This window comes from Peromyscus eremicus, chromosome 23 (assembly GCF_949786415.1).
Source record: "Peromyscus eremicus chromosome 23, PerEre_H2_v1, whole genome shotgun sequence".
NCBI lineage: Eukaryota > Metazoa > Chordata > Mammalia > Rodentia > Cricetidae > Peromyscus > Peromyscus eremicus.
The window spans coordinates 35,461,070-35,482,794 of NC_081438.1; the positions used below are offsets into that span (position 1 = coordinate 35,461,070).

At 47.6% G+C, this 21,725-nt stretch overlaps 1 protein-coding gene across 1 annotated transcript; it reads left to right on the forward strand.

The window, feature by feature from the left end:
- On the forward strand, positions 1-21,725 carry Arpc1a (actin related protein 2/3 complex subunit 1A). Its single transcript, XM_059249282.1, is given in 11 exon segments — positions 1-55; positions 4,030-4,123; positions 5,635-5,739; positions 9,109-9,208; positions 9,210-9,329; positions 10,597-10,704; positions 13,809-14,021; positions 17,445-17,520; positions 17,696-17,889; positions 19,824-19,914; positions 21,348-21,725. Coding segments are annotated over 10 exon segments (1,110 nt in total). The 5' UTR covers positions 1-55; positions 4,030-4,059; the 3' UTR covers positions 21,387-21,725.

The window sequence follows — 21,725 nt, forward strand, 5'->3', positions numbered from 1 at the left end:
ATAGGAGAATGAGAAAGTCTTTATCTGCACTTGTGTAGTTTCAGCTATTCATGAAGTAGGTGCCCCTATTACATGTGGATATCCAAGTTATTAGCTTACAAACCAGTTTTGTTCAGTTAACAAGTGAGCTTACCAGATTTGGATTTTTACGCTAATTGCTTATAGTTAGTAATATTTGTAACAAACTGCTTTAGAGAGAGAGAGAGAGAGAGAGAGAGAGAGAGAGAGAGAGAGTGTGTGTGTGTGTGTGTGTGTGTGTGTGTGCAGGCGTGTGCACGCCTGTAGAGGCCAAAGAGGTGTCATTTCCCTTGGAATTGGAGTTAAATAGAGATGTAAGCTGCCTGACATGGATGCTGGGAACTTAACTCTTGTCCTCTGGAAGAGCAGCAAGTGCACTTTTTTGTGTGTGTTTTTGAGACAGTTTCTTGGTGTGACAGCTCTGGTTGTCCTGGAATTCACTTTGTAGACCAGGCTGGCCTCAAACTCACAGAGATCCACCTGCCTCTGCCTCCCCAAGGCTGGGACAAAAGGCATGTACCACCACTGCCCTGGGGAGCAGCAAGTGCTCCTAACCACTGAACTTTCTCTCTCTCCTGCCCCCACAAGATGTTATTTTGAGTTTAATATGAGACAAAATTGGAGTAAGCATATCAGATACCAGAAACAAGGAGAGACTGCATGAGGTGTGCATCTGGAAGTCTTTTGGTTTGCTTGGGACACACACACACACACACACACACACACACACATACACACGCACGCACGCACACAAACATACATACATTTTTGTGTATGTATGAGTGTGGGTGCACAGTGCCATGGTACATATGTGGAGGTCAGAGTACAGCTTGGTTCTCTCCTGCCACATGGGTTCTAGGCACCGAACTCAGGTCTTAGACTTGGCACCAAGCACCTTTACTCACTAGGTCATCCATCTTACCAGCCCTTGGTTGTTTTTTCTGAGACAAGGTTTCACTGTGTAATTCTGACTGGTAGTGAGCCTCCTGCCTCTGTCCTCCGAGTGCTGAGATTCCAGGTATATGCCATCTTGAAAGTTTGTTTATTTATTTATTTAGAGTTAGAGTCTTACTGTGTAACCTTGACTGACTTGGAACTCAGTATGTAGGTCAGGCTGGCCTAGAACTCATAAAATCCAACTGCTTTTGCCTCCCCAGTGCCAGGATTAAAGGCATGCACTACCATACCCAGCTGAAAGTTTGTTTTTAAAAGTAAATTAAGCAGTCTCACTTGAATTCAATAATTTTTTTTTGGGGGGGGTGTAATTTCTAAGTAAGCCCTAGCATATGCAAAGTGCTGAGTTCTTTACTTTGCACCCAAAAATAAGTAAATAAGGAGCTAGAGGGGTGGCTCAGCATTTAAGAGTGCATACTGCTCTTGTAGAATACCACATTTGGTTCCTAGGACCATATCAGTCAACTCATAACTGCCTGTAACTCCAACTCCAGAGGATCAACATCCTCTTCTGGCTTCTGCAGACACTGCACTTGGGTGTATATACCCACCCACCCACCCACTCAGACAGACAGACAGACACACACACACACACACACACACACACAATTTTAAAATGTGAAAAACCTGTTTTAAAAAAATAAGTTAATTAGTTGGGGTGAAAGTCAAAGGTTCTTTATGAGTTGCAATTTGCTTTCTAGAACATGAAAAGGAAAAATGTAATAAATAGTTCACTTTTCTCTTTTTTTCCTTTGGCGGTTTGAGACAGTCTCATGTAGCTCAAGCTGACCTTGTAGTTGCTGTGTAGCTGAGGATGACATTGCATTCCTGATCCTTTTGTCTCCACCTCCAAAGTGTTGGTTTTACAGATGTGCACCCCCACATCCAGCAATACCTTCGCTCTTGAGTAGAGTGTGTCAGTTGAAGAGAGATGTTGGGCGTTTTAAAGTTTTGACCTTTGGGTTCCTTGATCAGAGTGTTTCTTTTTCATGCCACATTTTTCATTAATCACAGCATTTAGGAGGCAGAGGCAGGAGGATCTATGTGAGTGACTTCCAGGCAGCCAAGGCTACGTAGTGAGAAGAAAAGATATTTCATCCCACACACATGATCAGTTTATCTCTTAACAGCTAAGACTTGTTCTTACCTAAGGCAATACAATTATCATAGCTAGGAAATTAAAATAATTTCATGCTGTTATATAATAATTGAGCTCAAACTCAAATTTGTTATACAACACATGTCTTTTATGGTTATTTTTAAACATACCAATTATAATCAACTGTCTTATGAAATTTGGTTTTCATGGCTCTTTTGAAATCTAGTACAGACTCTTCCTTCTGCCCTCCATGTGCTGGGATTGCAGCTAGTTGCTACCATACTTGTCAATGTTGCCTTTTAAAATAATCTGGGCAAGTTGTTCTCTAATGGGCATCTCTGGGATTTTTAATTGAGAGAGAGAGAGAGAGAGAGAGAGAGAGAGAGAGAGAGAGCGCCCGTGCATGGGAATGTGCCAAGGCAAGCCCGGAAGTCAAAGGACAGCCTAGGATGTCAGTCCTCACCTTCTTTTTTTTTTTTTTTTTTTTGGTTTTATGAGACAGGGTTTCTCTGTGTAGCTTTGCACCTTTCCTGGAACTCGCTCTGTAGACCAGGCTGGCCTTGAACTCACAAAGATCCATCTACCTCTGCCTCCCAAGTGCTGGGATTAAAGGCATGCGCCACCACCGCCCGGCTAGTCCTCACCTTCTACCTTGTTTGAGACAGAGGCCTTCTGAAGAGTCTCCTGCCTCCACCTTCTGTCTCCCTGTAGAATCACTGGGACCACAGAGGCATGAGCTTCTGTTTCCAGCTTTCCTGAGGGTTTGGGAGATCAGAGCTCAGGACATCTGGCTTGTACAGCAAGCGCTTTAACCTGAGCATCTCTGAAGACCGCCATCAGTTTTGACTTAATTTCTTGGTGTTGCTTAACTACTCCTTTCCCCTTTATCTCCTATAAACTGAAAATGAGATCTAGATCTCGATTGGATTTAGAGTAAATATGTTTGGCATATTTACTTCATAGCTTCATAGCTGAGTTGATCGTCTTCCAAGATTTATCTAGGATGGTCCTGTAAGTTCTTGTTATACCACTGACTGACTTTCTTTTAAGGCAGAGTCTTACTCTGTAGCCCAGGCTGTCCTGGAACTCACTATGTAGATCAGGCTGGCCTTGAACTCCCAGAGTTCTTGCCTCTGCCTTCTGAGTGCTAGGACTAAAGGTGTGTGCCACCATACTTGCTCATATTTATTTTCATTTTAAAATTATTTGTATTGTATGTCTCAGGGGGTATGTCCTTGTGAGTGCAGGTGCCTGTGGAGCCCGGAAGGGGATATCAGATCCCCTGGCGCTCGAGTTACAGGTGGTTGTGAGCTGCTCATTGTGGGTGCTGGGACTTAACTCGGGTCCGCTGTAATAGCAATATGCACTCCTAACCGCTGAGCCATCTCTTCAGCCCCCATTCTTCTTCTTTCTTTAATGGGGATTGAACCCAGGGCCTTCCACATTCTAGGCAAGCACTATTCCATTGGGCTACGTATATCCCCAGTACTTTCCACCCCATCTATTTTGTTCTTGTAAATATCCTGGTGTGGATGATAAATTAAATCATTGTTTTCAAGTTCCAGGAGGACTGTTGGGTTAGATTGCTCTGTGCCTGTATGTAGTTCCAGGTTTGATCACTTGGTCAAGATGATGACTACCAGATTTCTTTTTTGTGAAGGCATGTTTCTATTGTAATTAGTAAGTCCTGTGTAGAGTGGTACTTTGAGACTGAGTATCCCATCCACTCCGTCCCAGTCTTTAACCTGTAATTTGAGAGTCTGTTGATGACCCTTGAAAATAGATTCTACACTGGTGGTTACAGTGCTGGTTCTAGTTACGGGATTCATTTTGAGGTTGAGTCTTCTCTAATAGGAGGTCAGTATTGTATTTATCCCCAAATAGTTTGGGTTCCTCCGACAACTTACACACTTGTAGCATGACATTTTAGGTGTTTTCTTTCCTGTTGCTTATTACAGCTTTCTGACCTTTGAGAACACTTAAGAATCATGTCTCTGCATCAGTTTCTGCTAGAGCCAATCACCTGTCATGCCTGGAATAGGGATCGTACCCGTAAGTGTGCTTTGAATTTTATGCTACTTTGGGGGGGGGGGCGTGTGGAGACCAGAGGTGGTGCACCTCACCACCCTTTTTTTGAGACAGGGTCTGTCAATGAACTTGGAGCACTTTACTTTGGCTAGGCTGGCCTGCCAGTGGCCATTGAGTTCCAGGTGTCCTATTTCTGCCCCACCTCCACTGCGATACTGAGGTTATAGACATATGCTGCTACACCCAGCTTTTACAAGGATTTGGAGGATTGAACTCAGGTCCTCCTGCTTATATGGCAAGCACATACCATCTGAGCTATCTCCAGCCCCTCATTTTGCTTCTCTCTGTATGTGTGTAACAACATTGACCACAAGGTCTCTTCAATACTAGACAAATATTTTATCATGGAGCTACATCCTCACACACACACACACACACCTCCCCCCCCACCCCCGTTTTTGTTTTTGTTTTTTTTCCGAGACAAGGTTTCTCTGTGTATCCTTGTACCTTTCCTGGAACTCACTCTGTATACCAGGTTGGCCTCGAACTCAGAGATCCGCATGGCTCTGCCTCCCGAGTGCTGTTTAACCAGCTCCCTTTTTTAGTACTTTTGGTATGTGTCTCACATACAGGCATTTTTAGGATTCAGTCTCATGAAAAAATATAAAATTCATCCTTTTAAATTATATAAATCAGTGGTATTTATTGAGTAATATATTGAGTAATACCCTAGTCATTTTGTCTAATTTCAAATTTCAGATTGAGTTTTCTTTTTTTTTTTGAGACAGGCTTTCTCTGTGTAGCCCAGGCTGTCCTGGAACTCACTTTGTAGACCAGGCTGACCTTGAACTCAGAGATCCACCTGCCTCTGCTTCCTGAGTGCTGGGATTAAAGGCGAGTGCCACCACTGCCTGGCTCAGATTGAGTTGTTTCTTCTCCTTCTTCTTCTTCTTCTTCTTCTTCTTCTTCTTCTTCTTCTTCTTCTTCTTCCTCTTCCTCTTCCTCTTCCTCTTCCTCTTCCTCTTCCTCTTTTTTAAGATTGATTTATTTATTATGTATACAGAGCTCTGCCTGCATGTATGCCTACAGGCCAGAAGAGGACACCAGATCTCATTACAGATGGTTGTGAGCCACCATGTGGGTGCTGAGAATTGAATTCAGGACCTTTGGAAGAGCAGTCAGTGCCCTTAACTTCTGAGCCATCTCTCCAGCCCCAGATTGTGTTTTCTTAATATGAAAAATCATAAATTGAAATGCTTAGCCAAAAATTTTTGAGTACCAACATAATGGACAAAAATTTTGCATTTTGGCTAGTTGTGGTAGCTCATGCCTGAAATCCCAGCACTTGGAAATCTGATGCAGGAGTTCAGAACTTTCTTGCACTACTGAGTGAGACTCTATGAAAAAAAGAAGAGGCTGGGACCTAACTCAGAGGTAGATCCTTGCAGTTATGATTCTCTGTGTTCAAACTCCAGTGCTGTACATAATAACAACGCACGGCAAAGTGTTAACAGTTTGCTGACTTCTTTCCCCAGAGATTGCCCTGAGCCCCAATAATCACGAAGTACACATCTACAAGAAGAATGGGAGCCAGTGGATGAAAGCTCATGAGCTGAAGGAACATAACGGACACATCACAGGTAATGCAGCTGCTGATTCAGTGTGCTGTTTCCAAACAGAGCGCTCGCCTGTGTAGGTGAAGAGCCTCATCAAATTAAGTGGGCCTTTGAATTTCGAGTTTTCTCTCTTCCTTTCCTTTCTTTTCTTCTCCCTTCCTTCTTTCCTACTTTCCTTCCTTCCTTTTTTCTCAGGTTCTTTGAGACAGGGTCTCTCTATGTAGCCCTGGTTGTCTTGGAACTCACTGTAAAGACCAGGTTGGTCTTGAACCTACAGAGATCTGCCTACCTCTGCCTCCTGAGTCCTGGAATTAAAGGCACTAGCTAAGTTATTCTTTATAGAAAATTTGAGAGAGAGAAAAATAGTAATTGTAATCATTATATGCTTCTTGTGGCCCAAGTGGTACTCTGGTAGAGTATGGAGAGCATTGAATGAACCTGCTCTGCACATGGGATGAGCCAGGAAAGCCAGAGCTAGACCCTGTGAAGTGTGAGCACCGAGGAAATTTGAGGCTAACTGTTTTTACTGTGGGACGCGCCTTCCTTTGTGTTGTTTTAGGAGCCAGGACAGCTTTCCAAAATACTGAATGAGGCCAGTGAGATGCCTTGGAAGGTAAAAGCATCTGTTGCCACAAGTTCAGTCCTGGGGACCCACTAGGAAGAAGAGAACTAACCCCCACCACTTGTCCTCTGACCTTCAGAAGTGTGCCGTGACAGCACAGGCCCACATGCACACACTCTAAATAGTTGTAATCAGAGTTGTTACAACTGAAGCAGGAGTGATGTAGCAAACACCCAGATTACCTTCCTCTCCAGTTAACAGATTCTCCTGTATCGGGAAATATCTTCTCTAGCAGAACACTTAAAAGGGATACAGGACTAGGGAAAGGGATGAAGTCCTCTTATGTGTGGTCTTCTCTGCTTCCCCAGAAGACCATCTATAACTTGCTCTGACATCATCTAGGCATGTTCAGCGTGTATGTATGTGCTCATACGTCTAGGACATGTCTTTGGTATGAAACTGTCCCGAAACCACTGAACCATTCATTGCCTATTGCTCCTGTGTTTGGTCATTCTTTCTGAGAGGTGGAGCACTTGGAAGGTGGAGGCAGGAGGACCAGGATTTCAAGGTCATCCTGAGATATATAAGGAAGTTTCAGGTCAGCCTGGGCTACATGAGACTGTCATATACTGATTAGCTTAAAGATATTCTTGCCCAGATAAGAAAACAAACAAAAAACTTTTTGTCTTTTTTTTTTTTTTTTTTAACCTTCTGTATCCTTTGAAGTTGTTCAGCATTAGGGCTGGAGAGATGGCTCAGTAGATAAGTACCTGCCACTACAGCATGAACACATGAGTGTAAACCCCCAAAAGCCAGGCATGGCTGAATGCACATGTAATCCAAGGGCTTGGGAAGTGGGCACAGCAGGCAGATCCCCAGCCAGCCAGTCTTAAGGAAACAGTGAGCTTCAGGTTCAGGGAGGGAGAGATCCTGTTTCAACAAATAAGATGAAGTAGAGGAAGATGCCCAAAGTTGACCTCTGGCCTCCATGCACATGCACTTGCACTGACACAGAGAAGGTGTCCAGCGTCCCCATCGGGGTTCCTAACGATGTCACGTCATCAAAGCCAGCATGGTTGCCATTCTTTCCATGGCGTTGTTTCTATTAGGTTTGGCCCATTTAGGTTCCATTACCAATGGCTTTATGCCTACGAATAAGGACACTCATCTTAGTCTGAATTTTAGCATTAGGAAATACTTTTACATGAGAAAAGACAAAGATGAAAGTACCTTTTCCTCCTTCCCCTCAAAAAGTTTGAAATATTCATAACTTTTGAGGTCCTTTGAACTTGGACCCATTTTCTGATGGCATCTTTTAGATCTGAAGAACTTGGAAAAGTCTGAATATACCTCTAACAGACTCTAGGATTAACAGTGTTCTCTCAGACCATAAATATTCGGGGTGGGTGGGGGTGGGAGGACCTGACATTGTAGAAAAGCCTGTCAGCACTGCATAGAAGAGAGTGTAGCATATGGCAGAGTTCTGGCGTGTTCTCTGAGTTTATTCCTCGGGGTAACTACTTGATCACCACTACTTTTTTTTTTTTTTTTTTTTTTTTTTTTTTTTTTTTTTTTTTTTTTTTTTGGTTTTTCGAGACAGGGTTTCTCTGTGTAGCTTTGCGCCTTTCCTGGAACTCGCTTTGGAGACCTAGCTGGCCTTGAACTACAGAGATCCGCCTAGCTCTGCCTCCCGAGTGCTGGGATTAAAGGCGTGCGCCACCACCGCCCGGCGCACTACTTTTTTTTGGGGGGGGGCGACGACGACAAGGTTTCATGCCCTGGATGACCTGGAACTCTTGATACAGAGCAAGTAGGCCTTGAACTCATAGAAATCTGCCTGTCTCTTCCTGCTGTGTGCTGGGATTAAAGTCATGTGCACCACACCTGGCCGCTCAGCTACTTCTTAAAATTATTTTTATGGACTGAGAAGACAGCTGAGTGGATGAAGTGTGAGGACTGGAGTTGAGATCCTCAGCACTCACACAATGCAGGACAAGCTGCCGAAGGAAAGAGTCGGGGTCTCCTCCTCAGCACCCACACAATGCAGGACAGGCTGCCGAAGGAAAGAGTCGGGGTCTCCTCCTCAGCACCCACACAATGCAGGACAGGCTGCCGAAGGAAAGAGTCGGGGTCTCCTCCTCAGCACCCACACAATGCAGGACAGGCTGCCGAAGGAAAGAGTCGGGGTCTCCAGCACAAGCTAAGTAGGTAGACTAGCAGGGACTGATTAGCTTTGAGTTTGGTGAGATCCTGCTCAATAAATAAAGGTGGCCAATGCTTAAGAAAGACACCCGATGACAGGCCTCCACGGGCACACGGGAACGTGTGCAAAGACGTTTGCAAAAACAAAGCAAACCCAAAACTATTTTATTATAGAAATCTTTTTTATCATCATTTTTAAATTAATTAAGTTTTTTCATTTATTTTACATCCTGACTGCAGTTCCCCCCACTTCCCTCCACCCTCATTATAGAAATCTTAAGTGATTTTAAAAAAAAGAAGCAGCAGCAGCAGCAGCAGCAGCTAGACATGGTGGCACCAATGATCCACCACTAGGCGGCAGAAGGATGGGAAGTTTAAAAGTATCCTCAGCTTCATAGTGAATTCCAGGCCAGTCTGGACTTCTTGACACCCTGTCCCAAAAGAAAACACAAAAATCCCCAGTTCTGTTCTGGCTAACTTTCTAAGGATCCTGAGTCCTCCCAGACACCTGGGAGAGGAACAGCCTTGGTTTTGTGTGGTGTGATAACTGTAGAAGGGAGAAGCGTGGGGGAAACCAGCCAGGCCGCTGTTGCCCATGTCCAGTCCCTTGTCGTTGGCCTCACTTGCAGGTATTGACTGGGCTCCTAAGAGCGACCGCATCGTCACTTGTGGGGCAGACCGGAACGCCTACGTCTGGAGTCAGAAGGATGGCATCTGGAAGCCTACCCTTGATCCTGAGGATTAACCGTGCAGCCACTTTTGTGAAGTGGTCCCCACTGGAGAACAAGTTTGCTGTGGGCAGTGGGGCCCGGCTCATCTCTGTTTGTTACTTTGAGTCTGAAAACGACTGGTGAGCAGTGCTGCGCCCTCTTGTTCCTCTCTGTGATCCATGCTTGGATGGCTGTGCTCTTAGGACCCTGTTGAGGCTCTGTGCTTAGCTGCAGTGGCCCATTCCTGGGCCAGAGAGTGGTTTCTCCCTCTGAACGCCTCCCTGAGTAAATGTTCCTCCTGTGCACACGACTTAATTCCCACACCTTTTCTTTTAATCTTCCTTTTTCCTCTCCTCTCCTTCCCTTCCTTATTCTCCTACTTCCTTTCTTCTGTTACTTCCTCCCTTCCTTCATCCCTCTATTTCCATCCTTCCCTTCCCTGCCCCTGACTTTTCTTAATTTACTTAGGAAACATTTCCTCCTGGCTGAGCTTCAACACAGTAACTGTTTACTCTTTGTGTTCATTAAGAGATTGTCCTCTATGTAGGTAAATTAGACTGTACTGCGGTCTCAGATGTGGTCTTTGAAAATGAGCTGTCGATTTAGTGAAGTTGCGTCAGGCTAGGTGGGGTGCATACACCTGTAATCCTAGCATTCAGGAATTTAAGACAAGTCTGAGCTACATAGCAGGTTCAAGATTAGTCTGAACTTTGTATAGCGAGCTCCTGACTAACAAAGGGCAAGCATATAGACCCCCTTCATTAGGAGCAGCTGTGTTTTGTAGGTAGCCCATAAGAAAGGACTCACATGCCGGGCTGTGGTGGTGCACGCCTTTAATCCCAGCACTTGGGAGGCAGAGGCAGGCGGATATCTGTGAGTTCGAGGCCAGCCTGGTCTACAGAGTGAGTTCCAGGACAGGCAGGGCTACACAGAGAAACCCTGTCTTAAAAAAACTAAAAAAAAGCCGGGCGGTGGTGGCGCACGCCTTTAATCCCAGCACTTGGGAGGCAGAGGCAGGCGGATCTCTGTGAGTTCGAGGCCAGCCTGGTCTCCAAAGCGAGTTCCAGGAAAGGCGCAAAGCTACACAGAGAAACCCTGTCTCGAAAAAAACCAAAAAAAAAAACAAAACAAAACAAAAAAAAACTAAAAAAAAAAAAAAAAGAAAAAGGAAGGACTCAAGTATACATCTGTACATCAAAGGACATCAGAGAAATCATTAGAACATTAAAAATAATTGTACTTTGAGGACTTACTTCAAAAAATGTAGCTAACGTTTCTTGTGGATTCCAGAATTTAGACTACATTTATAAATGTGTAGTTTTGATTTGAATTGAGTTTATTGGAGTGGCTTGGAAAATGCCGTTTTTGTTTGTAAGGACAATGTAAACTAGTTTTTCTCTTTCTTAGGTGGGTGAGCAAGCACATTAAGAAGCCGATTCGCTCCACAGTCCTCAGCTTGGACTGGCATCCCAACAATGTTTTGCTGGCTGCAGGCTCGTGTGACTTCAAATGCAGGTGGGGATCAGTAAGCACCGAGACTTGAGCTGCCCGTTGTTCGGCTTTGGCACATCTGTAGGGTTCCTTTCTTTGCAAGGTTCTACAGCAGCACTGTGAGGAACTCAATAATGAAGGGAGCTTGGGGTCTAGAAAAGGAGCTGAGGGCGGAGTGTGGCTCAGCAGGTAGAGTGCTTGCATAGCTTGCACAAAACTCTGGGTCCCATCCCCCCGCACTGTGTAAGCCAGGCATGATGCTGCACGCCTGTGACCCCAGCACTCTGGATGTGGAGGCAGGGAGATCAGAAGAAGTCCGTGGTCATCCTTAGCTACATAGTGAGTTTGAAGCCAGCTTAGGCTATATGAGACCCCATCTCAGGAGAGAGAGAGGGAGGGAGAGAGGAAAGAAAAAAGCAGGTGAGCTAGTGACCTGATGCACAGTGATTAAAAGAACAAGGAGCAAAGGATATGATGGACTTGGCCTGGGGTGAGCGGGAGCTACAGCAGGTGGGCCGGACCAGCGCTCTTTAGACAGCATCAGTAGTTCCAAGTCAGGAGGGAGCCGTGCTGTGTCCGTCTCTCTAACTCTCACAGCCTGCCGTTCTCAGTGTTTTAAAAACAGATTTATTTTGTGTATGTGTATGCATATATGTATGTGTGTCTGGCAGAGGCCAGAAGGTGAAAGATTCTTCAGCAGCTAGAGTTACAGGCAGTTGTGAGCCCCTTATACAGGTGCTGGGAACCCAGCTCCAGTCCTCCGCAGCAAGAGCAGCAAGTGCTCTTCACCCCTGGGCCATCTCTCCAGTCTATTCCTCGGTTTTTGATGGGACAAGATGTTTGAAACATGGACTTGTGTAGCCCAGGTTGGTCTGGAGCTCACCACCCTCCCTTGCCTTCCCCTGTGCTGGAATTACAAGCGTGCACCTTCACGCCTGCCAGCCTGTCATTCCCAGACCACAGACGGCAGGCTGCAGAGAAGCCTGAGATCAGCCAGATGTCACTGCACAGTGTCCTGCCAGCTGTTACTGCACTGTCCTTTACAGTTCCAGGCTAGCGGGAGCATGACCACACTGCTAAGAGAGCTAAGGATCATACTACAAGCCAGGCGTGGTGGCGCACGCCTTTAATCCCAGCACTCGGGAGGCAGAGGCAGGTGGAGCTCTGTGAGTTCGAGGCCAGCCTGGGCTACAGAGTGAGTTAGTGAGTTCCAGGATAGCAAATGCTATTACACAGAGAAACTCTGTCTCAAAAAAAAAAAAAGAAAAGAAAAGAAAAAGAAAGAAAGAAAAAGATTAAAAGTTGTTCTTCATCAGGGCTTTTTCCCCTTAGCAAAAGGAAAAGCAAACAATTACTGTTTTGTGTTGACTCTTTGTGGCAGAGTTGAGACACACCCACGTTCAGTACCTATGTGAAAGATTTCCAGAAAACTTGGCCAAAGATTAATTTAGAAATACAGCGTTTAATTACAAAACAAAACAAAAACCAGGGCTGGTGTGGCTCAGTGGTAGAGTGCTTGCCTAGAATCCCTCATTGGGAACTTGGAGGTGTGGCTCAGCGGCAGAGTGTTTGCCTGGAGGTGCAGCTCAGTGGTAGAGCACTTGCCTGGCGTGTTCAATCCTTAGCACTGCAAATAAAGAAAAACCTATGAAGGAGAAAAAGATGGAGTTATGGTAGTCTTCAGGGCTTTTTGTTCACGAGTTTGTGATCTGTTATTTATCCAGTCATCCTAGCTCCCTTGGAAAACAAGGCAAAATGGTACTGTCTGGTGGTGTTGGCAGGTGCCTACAACCCCCCCCCCCCCCCCGCCCAGAGCCTCAGCCGCCACTGTCATCTGGAGTTGGGCTTAGGGGACCAGAGTTCTTTAGGGAGTCTTGTGGTTCAGTTCCCCCACCTAGCTAGGCGACCTTGGACTTCTGGTCTTCTGCCTTAGCCTCCCAAGGGTTGGAGTTAAGGGCCTGCACCACACAGGCTTAGAGGTTTTCTAAAGACAAGAGGGGTCAGAAGAGACTGGAAGGCGGATTCCAGCTGTTCTTTCCCTCCCCTTCCTAAGTCTGGGCTAAAGCTCATTACATACAGCCGTAGGGAACGAGAGGCGGAGTTGGAAAGAGACTGAGGACATCGGCTATTAAAGATCCGATCTATTTATCTCTGTGTAGTGTATGTGTGTGTGCATGTGGGTGCCTGTGTGGAGACAAGAGTCAGCTTTAATTACTGTCCTCTCTCTCCACCTTAGTTTTTGAGACAGGGTCTCTCACTGCGCTGGGTGTTTTCTGTGTCAGCCTGGCTAGTGAGCCTCCAGGATTGTCTCTGCCCTGTTCAGGGCTTGGGTTACAGATGCACGCTGCCATACCCAGTTTTTATGTGGGTGATGAGGATCCGAACTACCTTCTCATGCTTGTTCACAGGCACTTCATTGATGGGCCATCTCCCTGGCTCCCCAACTCCCCCCGCCCCCTTTTGGGAGACATAGACTTATTATGTAATCCTGACTGGCCTTGAACTTGAAGAGATCCTCCTGCCTCTGCCTCCTGAGTGCTGAGATTAAAGGTGTGCACTGCTCAGCTTACCAACTCATCGGTCTTTAAGTGAGTTGACGTCTGGCTCTTTTGGGGTAGCGGCAGTTTCCTCTCCTGACTGTGGGCCTCTGTGTGTGCTGAGGCTGGTGCTGTAGGAGGCAGAAGGGTGCTCTGCTCTGAGTACAGTGGTGTGGAGCGACAGCAGCAGCTCCTCACATGTGCTTATCAGGCCCAGCCCTTCTGTGTCTGCAGCCGCTTGTGGATCTGCCCATCATGCTTTGCTCCTTTTTAGGCCATCCCCTCTGTTCTGCATTGCCTTCCAGTAGCTGCCAGTGGCCCTTTTCTATATTCACACATTTTCTTTTTCTTTTTTTTAAGGTTTTATTTATTTATTATGTATAGTGTTCTGTCTGCATGTATGCCTGCAGGCCAGAAGAGGGCATCAGATCCCACTGTAGACAGTTATGAGCCACCATGTGGTTTCTGGGAATTGAACTCAGGTCTTCTGGAAGAGCAGCCAGTGCTCTTAACCTGTGAGCCATCTCTCTAGCCCCATATTCACACATTTTCATTTGCTTTTTTCTTCATTTCCTATGTTTTGAACAACAGAGTGTTTTCCGCCTACATCAAAGAGGTGGATGAGAAGCCAGCCAGCACGCCGTGGGGCAGCAAGATGCCTTTTGGTCAGCTGATGTCTGAGTTTGGTGGCAGTGGGACCGGCGGCTGGGTGCATGGGGTCAGCTTCTCTGCCAGTGGGAGCCGCCTGGCCTGGGTCAGCCATGACAGCACTGTGTCCGTTGCTGATGCCTCGAAAAGTGTGCAGTGAGTATTTGCCCTGCAGGTGGAAGGTGGGACATTGGGTGGCAGCTCTCAGCAGCACACTAAGGCCGCTTTCCCTGCATCTTCTGAACACCCCAGCAGCTGCAGCTGCCTGGAGACTGTTGGGAGACTTTAAGGAGTTGGGACTTCCTTCCAGAAACACTTCTTGGGGAAGTACTGGTAGTGTCCCTTTGAAGACCCTCCTGCTGTGCTGTTCACAAGGGTGCCTCGGGAATAGCCAGGTTATTCTGTGTCTTGTGAGGCAGCGTGCACATGACGACCAAAGGATGACCCTCCGAGGTCCAGCTTCCCAGGCAGGGAGCTTCCTGGGCTCAGGCACAGAGCATGGTGACCCCAAAGGAGACACAGCACTAAACAGTCTCACCTGCCATGGACAGTGGCTTGTCTGTAGAGCCGTAGATGGATCCCCTCCCCCCATACTCAATACACTCTAGCCTCTCCCTAGACCACCTACAGTTAGGGCAGAATTCTATACAGCTAGCTGAGAGGCACAGGATAGAGCAGCTGGACCCCAGGTGAGGGTCCAGGAACCCTGCCCCCTCCTGTTAGGTAGTGCCAACAGGCCTGACCTTGAGGGTCTCTGGAAAGTAGTCACAGCTTCTCTGATGAAGACGATGGCTGTTAGGTGTGGAGGACAGCACTGATAAATCTGTGACTGTTTCCTAATGTCAGGGTCACCCAGCAACCTGAAGGAAAATTCCAGTGAGGCATGGTGGTTCACATCTATACTTCTAGCACCCAAGAGGTAGGGGCAGGAGGATCATGAGTTCAAGGGCAGCCTGGGTTACGTACATACTGAGACCCCGTCTTAAAAAACCAGGACTGAGGCTGTTGCACCTACCTGGTATGCGCACACCTTCAGTTCCTTCCCTTTACATCACCCAAAAAATAGGTGATCCATCCTTACTCCACTCAGTCAGAGAACAAAGCAGCCTTCATGCTGTTTGGGGAGTCTGCTGGAAGAACCCGAACTGCAGTGACTCATTGTCACCCTCGAAGCCTCGAGGCACTATCAGTTACGGGAGTGAAAGTTTGAAGAAGCCTGGAGTCCTCCTCTTAGCAGTCTTTTTTTTTTTTTTTTAATTTTTATTTTGCAATACAATTCAGTTCTACATATCAGCCACAGATTCCCTTGTTCTCCCCCTCCCGCCCCCCTCACCTTCCCCCCAGCCCGCCCCCCATTCCAATCTCCTCCAGGGCAAAGCCTTCCCCACAGACTGGAGGGAAAGAGAGCTTGGGTGAGTGGGAGATCCCAGCTGGATCAAAAACAGAGAGGGAGAACAAGGAATAGGAGACCATGGTAAATGAAGACCACATGAGAATAGGAAGAAACAAAGTGCTAGAGAGGCCCACAGAAATCCACAAAGATACCCCCACAACAGACTGCTGGCAATGGTCGAGCGACAATCCGAACTGACCTACTCTGGTGATGGGATGGCCAAACACCCTAATTGTCGTGCTAGAAAACTCTTAGCAGTCTTGCTCTTTGCTGTGAGCCCTTCCCCATGGGTAGCTGAGGAAAGCTCATTATGATGGTCTCCAGACTGGCCACTCTGTGTCATAGGCACAAAACATGACATTGCAGAGGTGATATTTTCTCTCCTGAACTGAATTTACTATAGGAATTCCTTTGTGAAAGGTTACCCTTGTTAAAAATACTGCCTGGAACTCGCTGTGTAACCTGGGCTGGTGTCAAGCTTCTGATCCTCCTGCCTCAGCCTCCCACATAAAATGTAGTTTTATGTGCCAGGCATGGTGGTGCTAGCCTGTAATTCCAACATTCAGGAGGCTGAGGCAGGAGAGGCACGAGTTTGAGGCCAGCTTGGGCTACATAGTAAGACACTCAGAACACCAACACGTGAAGCTGGGGAGATGGTGGTTCAGTGGGTAACGGTGACTGGTGACCTGGGTTTGATCCCTGGAGTCCACGTCATAGAGGAAGATACTGACTACCACAAGTTGTCCTGTTACTCCACACGTACACACACACACACACATATTCGCCTTTGGTCTTTTTGTGCTGGTCTTCCTTTTCTTTCAGTGGTATTTAATGGCAGTGCTGGTTCTGTTGGCACTTGTGGGTCTCAGCACTTGTTGCTGTTCTGTGTCTCCTCTACACTCACTCTCACTAGTAAGCTGCCTGTTTCAGCTCTCTCCGCTCCACCCCTCCCCTTCTCTAGCGTAAATACGCCACAGCATGAGCTTCAGGTAATGTTAGTCCTATGGTTCTGTAGCTGCTTGATTAAAGGGTCTGCTGAGACACAAGCAGTTAGCTGTTTTTATGGGTTGTGTGGCTGTGTTTTGAGACAGGGTCTCTCTAGCCCAGGCTGTCCTCAAGCTCACTATGGCGCTCACACTGGGCTGGCACTCCAGGTCCACCTGCCTCTGCCTCCCAGATGCTGGTGTTATAGGTGTGTACCAACTGCTTGCCACAGCGAGCTTTCAGAAATGCATCCTGTAGTCTGGGGAGGTGGCTCAGTGGGTAAGAGTCATCTTACAAGGACCTGAGTTTAAATCCCCAGCACCCTCATAAAAGTCAGGAATGACCACGTGCCTGTGACCACAGCATTGAGGGCCAGAGACAGGCAGACTCTGGGAGCTTGCTGGCCAGCCTATAAGGCAAAACACTGAACTTCTGGTTCAGTGAGAGAGCCTTTCTGAGGGAATCAGACGGGAGGAAAGTGATAGAACAGGACATCAAGTGTACGTCCACACGTACCAACATTCACAGGAAGAAAATGGCATAAAATGAGGTGCCCTTAAGTTATCACCAGGTGTTTTTCTTCCACAACTGGTTATACACATCTGTACACACACACACAGAGTGTGAGCTGACTGAGACTTAAGATTCATCTCACAACGGTGGCTTTCACAGGACATGGCTGCCAGCAAGGGTCTCTGTAGTGCCAGCACCGGAACTGGCTTACTGGCAGTAGTGATGGGAAGAGCCATGGCAGGTAAGAGAGGAAAAGCCATTGTAGGCTGGGGTGACAGCCAGAGCCAAGGTTTGAGGACTTGGATGGACAAGAGGGACAGATCCAGCTCAGTGAGACAAAGGCAGAAGGAAGGACTCCTTGGGGGCCATGAATAACGCCTTAGCAATGCCAGGGCACAAGCTACAGAGCCAGTTCTTTACTTTTATTTGATGGATTGATAGAGGGTGCTAGGGGTCAAACCAGGGCCTTGCATGTGTTATATTCCCAGCCTCAAGGCCTCAGTTTCTGAATGTCACTTTGGGGTCACCTCATGCTTGAGATTCCTTCAAGGAGAGGTCAGGGGGCTCTTTTAGAGAAGTATTGGCTGGTCCAGCAGAAGCCGCTGTGAGAATGGAGCCTTTGTTGTCCTCTGTCTGTGAAGAAGCCGTGGGCTGTGGTTCCCTAGTGTAACAAGTGTTCTTGTGTTCAGGGTTTCAACTCTGAAGACGGAGTTCCTGCCACTGCTGAGTGTGTCGTTCGTCTCAGAGAACAGCGTTGTGGCCGCCGTAAGTGTCTTTCATCCTCACAGTGTGCCTGCCATATGCATCTCCAAGCCAGGAATAATGCATGCTCTGTGACAGGCACAGGAGCACGTCCGAGATACAGTCTAGCTGGGAGAGCACTCTGCAGGGCTTGGTAGGTGGACAGGGGGCCTCTGGACTGACCGACCTCCCATTTCAGGGCCATGACTGCTGCCCGATGCTCTTTAACTATGACGACCGTGGCTACTTGACCTTTGTGTCCAAGCTAGACGTCCCCAAACAGAGCATTCAGCGCAACATGTCCGCTATGGAACGCTTCCGCAACATGGACAAGAGAGCCACAACTGAGGACCGCAACACAGCCTTGGAGACGCTGCACCAGAACAGCATCACGTAGGTGCCACCTGGAGCCAGGGCACTGGCTTCTGTAGAGAAGTGGCTGGCCAAGGTGCCCACTCCTTGTCATTTCCTTACAGAAGCCCTCTGTGCTGCAGGCCCCAGCATCCCTGAAGGAATGAGAGCAATAGTGAGCTTGTGCCTCCCACCCAAGGTCTTATTTTCAGCTTATGACAGAGGGGAGTTGGCTGGACATGGTGGCGCAGGCCTTTAATCCCACCGTTTAGGAGGCAGAGGCATGTGTGAGTCTCTGTGAACTCAAGGCTGGCCTGGTCTACATAACCTACATAGGGAATTCCAGGCCAGCCAAGCTGCATGGTGAAACCCTGTCTCACCAACAAGAGTGAGCTGCCACCACTTCATCCTTGTGCCTTTCGAGCTGCTGTTGGCACGAGGCGCGCAGGAGAAGTGTGGCTCCTGTCAGCGAAGGCCTGGCCGGCTAGTACTCTGCCAGTGTAGGGAGCTAGGTCCGTGCTGGGCGTGGTGGCCCAGGCCTGTAGTCCTGTACGTGGGAGGCTGAGGCAAGAGTGCCAGCAAGAGGGCTCTGGATAAAGGCGCTTGCTGCCAAGCCTGACAGACTGAGTGTGCCCCCAGAACCCACATGGCCAAAGGAGAGAACTGACTCCCAAAAGTTGTCCTCCGACCTACACACACAATAAATTAGGTGGAAAACTAGTGATATGTGTAAAAGCCATCCTCCGCTCAGGCTGTCCAGAGGTGGTCTTGTGCTGTGGTTCACTGTCTCCTTGAGGGGCAGGCTCCGATCTGGACATCTGAGATGAGAAAGAAGCAGCTGTCTGCAGTCTTGGAAGGTTCCCACGTGATGAGCTCACACAGGTTGTTTTCCTTATCTGCTGGGCTCTGCCAGAGTCTGGAGGAGTGACGGCCTGCCCCTGGCATTGGGATGAGTCGTTTTCTTTATTTATTCTTTGGTGTTTGGACTTGGGATTGAACCCAGGACCTTGCTAGGCAAGTTCTCTACCACCGAGCCACAGCAGCAGCCTAGTGAACGAATTTCAAATGCAGGGAAGGCTCTGGCCCTTGTGCCCTGCCTGTCCTGGCAGGTTGATAGGAAAGGGCTCGTTGGGGACCAGTTGGCTTTGGTCATGCTCTGGCCATGTATCTGAAAATACAAAACAATTCTTTACATCTGCATCACTCCTGAGCCCCCTGCCCTGTTTGAACCCATCACATGCCGTGAGGCCATCGTCTCTCCTTCCACTTTTGTCTTTCCCTGACACACACACACACACACACACACACACACACACACACACACACATACACACACAAAACCTATATAGCATGTGGGCTGGCCTGGAGTTTTGTAGATAGACCAGGCTGGCCTATAATTCCCATACCTGATTGCCTCCGCCTCCTGAGTGCTAGGATTAAAGACACATGGCACCATGCCCCGCCTCCTTCTTTTTGACATAGGATTTCATGTAGCTTAGGTTGGTCTCAGACTCACTGAATAGGCTGGAGTGTGTGTGTGTGTGGGGGGGGGAATAGGTGGGTAGAGGATTACTGTGTTACTCAGGATGACCTTAAACTGACCGTCTGCCTTCTAAGTGCCATAGCCATAGGCATGTACCAACACACACAATTGGTGTGGTAATGGCGATCTAGCCAGGACCTCATGTATTCTAGGCAGACACTCTGCCAACTGAGGTACATCTCAAGCTAGTGAGGCTCTCCACCCCCCATTTTGAGACAGGGTCTCGCTATGTAACCCTGATGAATCTGAAACTTACTATATAGCCCAGCTATCTTAGGATAGTTCCTGACTCCTACTGTTACGGCCCAATGCTGATGGACGTGTTAATATTCAGGAGTGGAGAGAGTTCATCTCCTTTAGTGGATCTTACAGTAGGTGAGGGTTGGGCTCACTTCATCACAGACCTCACAGTCTCTTGATGTTGCTTCTTTAGTCAGGTGTCTATTTATGAGGTGGACAAGCAGGACTGTCGGAAATTCTGCACTACTGGCATCGATGGAGCCATGACAATTTGGGATTTTAAGGTATTTCTTCTTGGTACTGTTTTTTGCAGCGTTAGGAATGGAACCCAGGGCCTCACACTTGTTAGGAGAGCACTCTTCCACCAAACTGCCCTAGCCCTTGATTTCCAAGTGTTTCCACCATTTATATCAACTCTTGCTTTTGCTCAAACTTTTCCTAAAGGAACATATCTTCCTTCTTGAAATACAGTGTCAGCACAGTGTATGACAGAAGAGTTGGTCCCGAATCTCTAAGCATGAGGGGAGCACCATTCCCATTGGGTGGTTGATGTCTCCTGGATCAATTTGTTCTCCAGAAAACTTGGAATGCCGTTGTTGAAACAGGCCCTGTGCTGGCCACCAGCCTACACTTCTGTGTGTAGACATATTTTTATAGTTTACACCTTTATTTAATAAATACAACTGTTCATGGAGCTCACTCCTGTAATACCTACACTTGGGAAGCTGGGGGAGAAGAATGGCTTTCAACTGGATGCCAGTCTGTGCTAGAGAATAAAACCTTGCTCCCCACCTCCCCGCAAACAGTGCAAGGAGCTGAGAAGACGGATCACACAACACAACCACACGCACTGTATGTGGTAGTGCAGAAATAGTATAGGGGTCTGGAGTGATGGCTCAGCAGTTAAGACCACTCGCTTAGGACTCAGGATTCGTTTCCCAGCACCCACGTGGCAGCTCACAACCAAATGTAACTCTAGTTCTAGCGTCCAGTGCCCTCTTCTGACCCCCACAGACACTAAGCACACATGTATGCACATACATGCATTCAGGCAAACATACACATAAAAGTACATAAATGAGCCGGGCAGTGGTGGCGCACACCTTTAATCCCAGCACTTGGGAGGCAGAGGCAGGTGGATCTCTGTGAGTTTGTGGCCAGCTTTTTGTTTGTTTGTTTGTTTTTTGTTTTTTGTTTTTTTAGACAGGGTTTCTCTGAATAGTTTTGATCTGTCCTGGATCTAGCTCTGTAGACCAGGCTGACCTCGAACTCACAGAGATCCACCTGGCTCTGCCTCCCGAGTGCTGGGATTAAAGGCGTGCGCCACACAACCTGGCTCATAAATGAATCTTTAAAAAAAGGTGCAGAGTGATGCATGTCTTTAATCCCAGCACTCAGTAGTCAGAGGAAAGTGGGTCTCTGTGATTTTGAGTCCAACCTAGTCTACATAGTCAGTTGCAGGACTTCCAGGTCTGTTACACAGAGAAGCCCTGTTGTTAAAAAAAAAAAAAAAAAAAAAAAAGAGAGAGTGAGGTGGTGTGAGCCTTTTGGGGACAGAGTCGTCCAGGCCTGGGGAGCCACCCTGGAGCCAAGGTCTGGAAAGTGCAGGATGAGGGCAGTGGGCCTGTGTACCTACAGGGAGGAGCACAGCAGTGTGTCGGGCAGTGCAGGGAGCAGGCAGCAATCCTCAGACTGACCAGTGTTCTGCTTTCTCAAGACCCTGGAGTCTTCCATCCAGGGCCTCCGGATAATGTGAAGCTGAGGGAGCCTCTGCCATCCAGCATGTGGAGCGGGACGGGGCTGAGCACACTCTGCCGTTCGCGTGGTGGTGAGGATCGCCGGCCGTGGAAACACTGTCACACTATCAAGCAACTAGCGTGTGTTCGTGTGGGTGTTGTGGGTGAAGTGTGGGTTTTAAAGACAGCAGGGGTTTGTTTTCGTTTTCCTTCCGTTTCGTTTTGATTTTGCTATCTCATTCCATTTTTGACCAAAGCTTCTCTTGAAGTAGTTTATTATGGAAGATTGTCACACTAACTTAAAGGGTGAGGGAAGTGTGTGTTGTCTGCTAAAAAATTAAAGATCCCAAGTGTGCAAA